Source organism: Terrapene carolina, unplaced genomic scaffold (assembly GCF_002925995.2).
Source record: "Terrapene carolina triunguis isolate 2854851 unplaced genomic scaffold, T_m_triunguis-2.0 Scaffold990, whole genome shotgun sequence".
NCBI classification, from domain to species: domain Eukaryota; kingdom Metazoa; phylum Chordata; order Testudines; family Emydidae; genus Terrapene; species Terrapene triunguis.
Genome location: NW_020665341.1, coordinates 551,255 through 560,432, shown reverse-complemented (window position 1 = coordinate 560,432; position 9,178 = coordinate 551,255). Strand labels below are relative to the sequence as shown.

Genomic DNA, 9,178 nt, shown 5'->3' with positions numbered 1-9,178 from the left:
GCCCCGATCAGCCCCTCCCCCCTGCTGCAGCCCTGGCTGGTGAGCCACAGGTGGGGGAAGAGAGAGAGAGAAACTCCTCCAGCCGCTCCCTCTGCCTGGCTGAAGTTCCCCCCTCTCCCTTCCCCTCCCAGCCGGGATCCCCCTGCCATGGAGATGAGGAGAAGGACACTTGGGCCAGGCCCCACCTTCACTCTAGACACCTGTCCCCACCCCCCATCTTCCACCAGCCCCTTGGCTGGGCTCCCCCACTTACCTGGAGCTGTTCCCTGCAGGGGAAGTGTCCCTGGGGGCTGGTAATGCCTCCCCTTCCCAAATCCCCCAGGGTTCTGGGGGATCAACCGTTAAGGGACTGGGAGGGACGGGTGTTGGGCAGGGAACTGGGGAATTGAACTGTTGAGGCTGGGGGAGATGAGAGTGAAAGGGGGCTGGGTGCTGGGGTTATTGAACGTTTGGGGATCATGGGATAAGAGGGGAGGGGTGCGGTTAGGAAGGTCCTGTCTCCAGTCATGAACTTCTCTTCCCCTTTTCCCTGCCCACATTCACAAATTCAGAGGGACTGATTTTCACTGGGCCTCTGGTGGGGGACTTTAAAAAGCCTAGAGTCTAGGAATCCCACCTCAGTCCTAGAAGCATCGAGCTCTGAGGGTCTGTCTGGACTAGGAAAAGCGGCCCGGGTTAGCTAGCTTCTTTCCTGGTGACCTGGACCAAGCCTCTGCTTCTTTGCCTAGTCCTGACTCATTCGGAGCCACTCATGTTCCTGGTTTCAGTTTCCAAGTTTCCCCTCCAGGGAGAGATTGGCTCCGTCTCAGCTGTCTCCCACTTCTCCTGAAGAGCAGTGGGGTGTATTTTTTCCTTTGTGGGTTTTGTTTGTAAATATATTTATAACACCGAATGGCACAGATTATAAAAGAGTTGGAGCGGAGATGGAAGGTAGGTTGTTTCAGCCTCTGTGTTAGGAGAGGGAGAGGAGATGAACTGAAAGGATTCCTGTCCCGTTCCTCAAAGGTGTTACGGCTCCTAATTGAACTCAACCTGCCCCCATCAGCATCACGATTCCGCTCGCCACAGAAGGCTCTGGTCCAAACCCTGGAGAGTTTATCCTCCTCTTTAAGGCTGTGTCTACGCTACAAAGATAAGTCGACCTCCGTTAGGTCGACTTACAGCCACTGCGTGAATTACTGCCGTGGTGCACATCCACACTACCCTCCTTGGATCGGTGGTGTGCTTCCCCCGACTGAAGAGGGGCAGTGTGGGGGACTGACAACCAGGGCTCTCCGTCCCGTGCAGCTCCGCGCTGGGAGCCCAGCTGCCCCCCAGGGCTTCTTGCCTCCATGCTCCCAGCTGGGAGTAGGAGAGAAGCTGCCCGGGGCTTCTTGCCTCCGGCGGGGAGCTCTACGCCCAGAGTCTGAGTGGCCTCTTGGGCCCAGAGCAGCTCTTTAACCCTCGCCTCACCAGTGCGGGGTTCATACTCCTTGTCACAGCCTGGCTGGTGCCTGGAGGAAGCGGGAGCAGCAATGTACCGGGCTGGGGCTGAAAGGCACCATGCTGAGGTGAGCTCTGTGGGGTGGGGGGGATTTGGCTTTTTATTTCTTGCTTGTAGAATTTAATTTCTCAAACTCCTGGATTCCTTTGCCTTGACTAATGAATAAAAATGGCCCTTTAATGCAGAGGTTTTCAAAGTGGGGGGTATACCATCCTGAGGAAGCAGAATGTATTCTGGAGGGGGGTGCGAGAAGCATTAGGGGGAAAAAAATCTTGCTGCGTACATTTTACCCACAGCCATGAATAACTAGCAACTCTCTTTCCTCCAGACCTATCAGGTCCTCGGGTGGCGCTGTGCGTTTTGACTCTAGATCTCGCTTGTGCATTCTGACCGATTTCGGTTAAGCTTGCAGAGCATTATACAAAGTCGTTACCGTAGGTACGGTGCTGTGACGCGGCCTGCACATTTCATTGTAAGCATGGACCAAAATCCCAGTTTTGCGTCTGCTCTTATTACAAGAGACCGTTGGCTTGTTTGTGCAACAGGAAAAAAATAACTACTCAAGTGAAAAACAAAAGAAGCCGAAACGGATTCAAGTGAAGCACCACCGCCACATATGTAGGCGCCGACCCGGAAAAAAATAAGCGGGTGCTTAGCTCCCACCAACAGCCTGCTCCCCTCCCCCAGCACCTCCCACCCACCGTCGATCAGCTGTTCCAGGACGGGCACCGGGAAGGTCGGGGAGGAGCAGGGACGGGATGTGCTCAGGGGAGGGAGCGGAAAGAGGTGGGGAAGAAGCGGGGTGTGGGCTTGGGGGAAGGGTGGAGTGGGGACGGGGTTGAGCACCCCCCGGGGAAAATTGGAAGCCGAAACCTGTTCGCGCCCCTCCCCCTCCCCCCCCAGGGGTCCCGGACCCCTGGTTGAGAACCGCTGGTGTGAACTACAGACACACAGAACGGGGGTTCTGGAGCTGCCAATTTCACAAGCCCAACCAGGTCCCTGGGTGTGTGCTTAAGAGGCTAGACAGTGCTGCTTTCCCGACTGCCATGTCTCCGCCACTACTGGTAGTGGAGCAAGCTACATAGGTGCTGGAAGTAGGGGGGCAGTCGCACCCCCGGCTTGAAGTGGTTTCCATCATATCCAGGGTTTGCAGTTTGGTTCAATGGCTCCCCCCCCCCCCCGTACAGATTGTTCCAGCCCCTCTGGCTAGTTGGATCAAACCTAGAGTGCGTCTACACCTGCTGCCTTCCCAGTGTGGTGTAGACCAGTGGTTCTCAACCAGGGGTCTGTGTACCCATGGGCGGCAGGTATCACAGGCTGGGGGAGGCTGAGCCTCTCCAAACAGCCACCCCCAGACTCCCTCCCGCTTCCTGCTCTGGCTCCCAGTTTACCTGTGCCGAGGGGCTGACGCTGGGCTGCGCCACCCGGCACTCCGGAGCTGGGGCCGCACTGCCTGCCTTCCCAGTGCCCCGGGGCTGGGGTCATGCCCAACACTCCAGGGCTGGGGCCACACCACCCGCTAGGGTGACCAGATGCCCCGATTTTATAGGGACAGTCCCGATTTTGGGGTCTTTTTCTTATATAGGCTCCTATTATCCCCCACTCCCGTCCCGATTTTTCACGCTTGCTGTCTGGTCACCCTGCTGCCTGCCTGCCTGGTGCTCTGGGCCTGGGGCTACGCTGCTCCGTGCTGCCTGCCCTCCCGGAGCTCTGGGGCTGGGGGCGCTAGCCTGGGGTGGGGGCCGGCAGCTGCGGTGAGGGCTCCAGCAGGGGGGAAGAAAGGGGGGGGCCTCAGGTGGAAGGGGTGGGGCTGGGAGCTAGTCTCACCGAGCTGGCGGTTCGCACGCTGCCCATGTACCCCTAGGGGTACGGAGGGGTTTTTGGGGGGGGGGGGGCGGGGGACGTCAACTCATCTAGATATTTGCCTAGTATTACAACAGGCTCCATAAAAAGCACTAGCAAACTCAGTGCAAACTAAAATTTCAGCCAGACAGTGACTTGTTTATACTGCTCTATAGACTGTACACTGAAATGTAAGCACAATATTTATATTCCCATTGATTTCTTTTATAATTAGAGGGTATAAACGAGAAAGTCACCAATTGGTCAGTACTAGTGGCCGTGACACTTCTGTATTTCCCTGTCGGATTGTGTAAGCAAGTGGTTCTGAAGTGAGGTGAAACTTGGGGGCTCGCGAGGCAAAGCAGCCTCCTGGAAGGGGTGCGGTAGTCTGGAAAGGTCGAGAACCACTGGTGTAGACAGGCCGATGCAGCCCCTGCCAGAGGGCTCTGGTGATTGCAACGGGAGGGGAGCTCTAGTCCCTCTCTCCCGCCTCAGCATGTCAGGGCCTGAGCTTCCTGGGTCACACGCTGCAGCGTGAGCCTTGAGCTGAGAGGCAGAGACACTGCTGCTCCCCAGCGGGGTCTGTGCAGGGAGAGACGGGCACTAACCCCCCTCTGTGCCCAGCCCGGGTGGGGATTTTCTCCAGTGGCTGGAACCAGCCCTGGGCTCTGCCGACACCAGCTCCCAAGCCGGAGCCTGCAGGTGATGGGGAGAGACCTGGGGGAAAGGCCAAATTGGGGGGATCAGGCTGGGAAAACAGCATGGAGGGACCATAAGGGGATGGGGGTTGTCCTTTGTCTCTCGGGTTTGCTTGTCAGGAAGGGAAAGGGTCAGAAAGAAGACAGTGATGGTGGGGAAAGGAGAGAGGGGAGGGCAGAGAGAGAGTGACCCAAAGGAGAAGGGAGAGTGTGTGATGTTACACAGACAAGGTGGGGAAGGTGATCTCTTTTGTTGGACTGACTTCAGCTGGCGAAAGACACACGCTTCCGAGCTTACACAGAGCTTCCGTACGAGGAGGGGTGAAAAAGACTGAGACTGTTCCGCTTAGGAAAAAGCTGACTGTAGAGGTCTATAAAATCGTGACTGGTCTGGAGACAGTGAATAGAGAAACGTTATTCACCTCTTCACGTCACACAAGAACCGGGGAAGGAGGGGTCACCCGATGAACTGAATAGGCAGCAGGTTTAAAACAAACAAAAGGAAGTATTTTGCGCAGTCAATCTGTGGAACTCCTTGCCAGAGGATGTTGTGAAGGCCAAAACTATAACAGGGTTCAAAACAGAACAAGATAATTTCAGGGAGGATAGGTACATCAATGGCTATTAGCCAGGATGGGCAGGGATGCAACTCCATGCTCTGGGTGTCCCTAATCTCTGCTTGCCAGAAGCTGGGAATGGGTGACGGGATGGATCACTTGATGATCACCTCTTCTGTTCATTCCCTCTGGGGCACCTGGCATTGGCCACTGTTGGAAGACAGGACACTGGGCTGGATGGACCATTGCTCTGATCCAATATGGCCAGTCTTATGTTCTTTGTGGTTAAAGGTGATCTGTGTGCTAACCAGATCGGGGCTCAGTGAGACCCACGTTTCCCCTGAATTCTGGAATTGCTCAGATGTGGTGCTGGAAAGAGATCACAGAACATCCAGACTAAGGGAGATGGGGCTTCACGTTGAATGTAGGACAGAGCTGGTGGGAGGAGTGAAAGGGCCACAAAGACCGCCTGGCATGGGGTGTAAAGCAGAATTGGGGACACACAGCGTATGTCTACACTGCATTGCAACCCCAGGTCTTAGGCATCCACACTGCATTGTCAACCTGGGTTTACAATGGCCGCCCCAGGTGCACCTCTGAGCTTGCCACATCAGTTATGAAAGTAAAAAAATGGCTCGAGCCCCGGTCCCTCTTTCATTACAAATTAAGCCTTGCCTGCAGCATCCCTGGGTAGACTGACTTTCCTGGGAATGTCAGGAGCAGAGAGAGGAGAAGCCACTTCTTCCTTCCACCAAAACCCCTCGCTGCTGGGGGGACACACTGCCCTTGGGGACTGTCCCAGCGGGCACAGGTGCCAACTTTTTTCTGCACCGATGGGTGCTCGCACCCCCGGCCCCGCCGCCACCCCGACTTCACCTCTGCCCCAAAGTCCCCGCCCTAACTCCGCCCCTCCCTGTCCCTATTGGACCCCTCCCCAAATCCCCGCCCCGGCCCCGCCTCCTCCCCCAAGCTGCTTTGCGGCGCAAGCGCTGGGAGGGAGGGGGGAGAAGCAGGACGCGGCAGCGCGCTCAGGGGAGGAGGTGGAGTGGGGGCCGGGCGGGGAGCTGCCGGTGGGTGCAGAGCACCCACCAATTTTTCCCCGTGGGTGCTCCAGCCCCGGAGCACCCATGGAGTCGGCGCCTATGCCAGGGGGAATCCCCCAAAGTGGCTCCTTTGATGCTGCTCTTTTCTAGCATCTGGCTCCGAGACGCTGTTCCTGGAAGGGTTTTCAAGTGTCTCGGTGGGGTTAGTCCTGCTGGGAGGGGCCGGGGCGACGCTGTCATAAAATGACTGAGGGTTTTCCCAGCCTGCCAGAGTCTGAATATGGGTCTGCAGGGAAAGAGCCAGGGGAGGAGGGGGGGGCACCTTCCGGTCGGTCGCCCTTCTCGCTCCGCCAGGCTGCAGAATAACAGCCCTGGTTCTCCCCCGGGAAATGGCGGCAGCAGAGCTCATGCAGGTAGGGGATTTTAAGGGAGCTGCAGGATGGGTTTCTACTAGAGGGGGAGGGGCAGGAATTACGCAGAGCGAGGAAGGGGGAGGACAGGCTGGGCCTACCCTGCTGGGCCCTGGGTAATCTGGGGCTTGTTTTTTTTCAGAGGAGGCCCATTGGGCGGGAGGAGTTCGCCCATTTCTGGAACAGGAAACAACCCCCCTGGGAAGGAAAACTTAACAGATCCCTGGTGCTGCAGCTTGAACCTACCAGCCAGAGGCTGCTATGGAATATGAAGTGGGCACCCAGCATTGAGGCCCAGGGGAGAGGCCCCGTCCCCTCACTCCCAGCTGCTGGGAATGGGGAGGGGGTTGGGATTCCTGTCCCTGGACCCTGCTCCGGGTCTCCATCTCCTGTGCCAGCCTCTGGCTAGTGGGTGTGTGATAAACAGGAAGGCTCCTGCTCTCCTCCCGTGGGAATGTGGCTGGGGCAGCAGGTGCTGAGTGGGGGACTCTTGGTGTTTCAGATACCGGTGACCTTTGAGGAGGTGGCTGTGTATTTCACCCAGGGGCAGGGGGCTCTGCTGGACCCCGCTCAGAGAGCCCTCTACAGGGACGTCATGCAGGAGAACTATGAGACGGGGACCTCGCCGGGTAAGGGATTCCTGTCCCCTCGGTTATTGGAAGCTAGGGGAGGGGGCGTCTGTGATGTGGCTTGTGGTGCCTTAGATTTCAAGGCTCCAATGTCCCCAGATCCAGTGTGAGAGAGACTTTACTCTCTTTGCCTTCTTCCATGAGGTCAGGGAGTCAGAAATACAATGGAGAGGATGATTCATTCCCATCCCAACGGCTTTCAAGGGGGCGGAAGCAGTGCGTTGACCTGCCTGTATTAATTCTCACTCACACACAGAAGCCCTGTCCCCCTCCCTTCCTGGGACTAGCTCCATCTGTGAGGAGGGCTCTATAGACTGAGGAAAAGGCGGGGGATGAATCTCAGCAAATCCCCTAGAGTGCCCAGATCCTGGAAGCGCCCCCTCCAGACATCTGCCTCTCCCAAGGGGGCTCAGTGACCGTGTTCCTGTCCGTTCAGAGTCCGTGTCCCCCACAGCCCAGCACAGGGCCAGGTTAAAATCAAGGAATGTTCTTTGTAACACATCTGACCTCTTCCAATGCTTGACACACCCTGATCATGCCTGGTTCCCCCCCCCCCCGCCCCTTCCCAAGCCTGACCTGATCTCCCGGCTGGAACGAGGGGAAGAGCCGTGGGTCCTGGATACCCAGGCCTCCAAGGAAAGGGAGATCCCAAGAGACGCCCACACCGGCGAGTTGTCAATGAAATTGATGCAGAAACCATCTGTGGAGTGAAGGGAGAAGCTGGGACTCCCACCAATGTGTTGTGAGCAAATTGTTCCAGTTCTGCCTCATCTCACCCAGGTCAGGGCTGTATCCAGATTATAGAATCATAGGACTGGAAGGGCCCTTGAGAGGTCATCTACTCCAGTCCCCTGCACTCATGGCAGGACTAAGTATTATCTAGACCATCCCTGACAGGGGTTTGTCCAACCTGCTCTTAAAAATCCCCAATGATGGAGATTCCACAATCTCCCTAGGCAATTTATTCCAGTGCTTAAACAGCCTGACAGTTAGGAAGTTTTTCCTAATGTCCAACCTAAACCTCCCTTGCAGTAATTTAAGTCTATTGCTTCTTGACCTATCCTCAGAGGTTAAGGAGAACAATTTTTCTCCCTCCTCCTTGTAACAACTTTTTACGTATTTGAAAACTGTTATCATGTCTCCTCTCAGTCTTCTCTTCTCCAGACTAAACAAACCCAGTTTTTTCAATCTTCCCTCCTGGGTCATGTTTTCTAGACCTTTCATCATTTTTGTTGCTCTCCTCTGGACTTTCACCAATTTGTCCACATCTTTCCTGAAGTGTGGCACCATGAACTGAACACACTACTCCAGCTGAGGCCGTATCAGCGCGGAGTAGAACGGAAGAATTACTTCTCATGTCTTGCTTACAACTCACCTGCTAATACATCCCAGCAAGATGTTTGCATATATCCTCGTGGTGGTTTTCACTCATGGTTCCCCACCCAATGTTACCGACAGCTGGCATGAGCTTGCTATCTGGTATCTGGTACTCCACCATAACTGGATTATTCCTCCTCATCTTCCAAGCATGCCTGGAGTCTCTTTGTAGTCTCCATGCCTGGAAGGTGAGAAAGAACAACCCACTTGATCATGGACCGTCAGATGTCCACTTTAGAAACGCAGGAATTACAGACAATTGGAATTTTACCTTTCTCGATCTCCCCAACAGTTACTGTGCTATGTTTCTCCTCTTTGATCTTCCCCTTTCTTTCTTTCCACCATGGCACAGCGAATAACCCGTCTTTGATTCTCTCTCCCTCTGTTTCCAGCAGGTGATGGGAGGATGAGTAAGAACAAGGAGGAGAATTCTCAGCAGGAAGCTGCTGAGGAAGTGGAACTGCACAAAACTTTATCAGGAAGATCCAAAGGGAATTTTTTCCAGAGTCATAAGCAGGGGAAAGCCTGGGAGATTCCACACAAGTCAGAGAAGTGGCAGGGAAACCAGCCAGGGAAGAAAGTGGATAAAACCACTAATTGTAAGGGAAATGGCAAGGACCTCGAGGAAACCGCAGCCCAGCAGAGAATCCACAGAGACGAGAGAAAAAACACATGCACCAAGTGTGGGAAAAGCTTCAGTCGTAGCTCAAACCTTGTTTCCCATTGGAGAATCCACACAGGAGAGAGGCCGTATGAATGTAGCGAGTGCGGGAAAAGCTTCAATCAGAGCTCTAACCTTACTTCCCATCAGAGAATTCACACGGGAGAGAGACCCTATAAATGTCTGGACTGTGGGGGAAACTTCAAACAGAGCTCAGACCTCATCACACATCAAAGACTGCACATGGGAGAGAAACCATATAAATGTATTAAGTGTGGAAAAACCTTCAATCAGAGCTCAAATCTTATTTCACATCAGCGAATTCACACTCGAGAGAGACCCTATAAATGCCTGGAGTGTGCGGAAAGTTTTGACTGGAGCACCCAACTTCTTAGACACCAGATAATCCATACAGGAGACAGACCCTATATATGCTTGGACTGTGGGAAAAGCTTTAGTGACAGCTCAGCCCTTATTA

At 54.8% G+C, this 9,178-nt stretch overlaps 1 protein-coding gene across 1 annotated transcript; it reads left to right on the top strand.

Moving 5' to 3' along the window:
* Nucleotides 1–5,967: 5,967 nt before the first annotated feature.
* On the top strand, nucleotides 5,968–9,177 carry LOC112115438 (zinc finger protein 664-like; the record flags this gene model as incomplete). Its single annotated transcript, XM_024212505.2, has 2 exons — nucleotides 5,968–6,036; nucleotides 8,432–9,177. A coding segment is annotated over exon 2 (732 nt), but the record flags the coding sequence as incomplete, so codon positions are not given.
* Nucleotide 9,178: the final 1 nt, after the last annotated feature.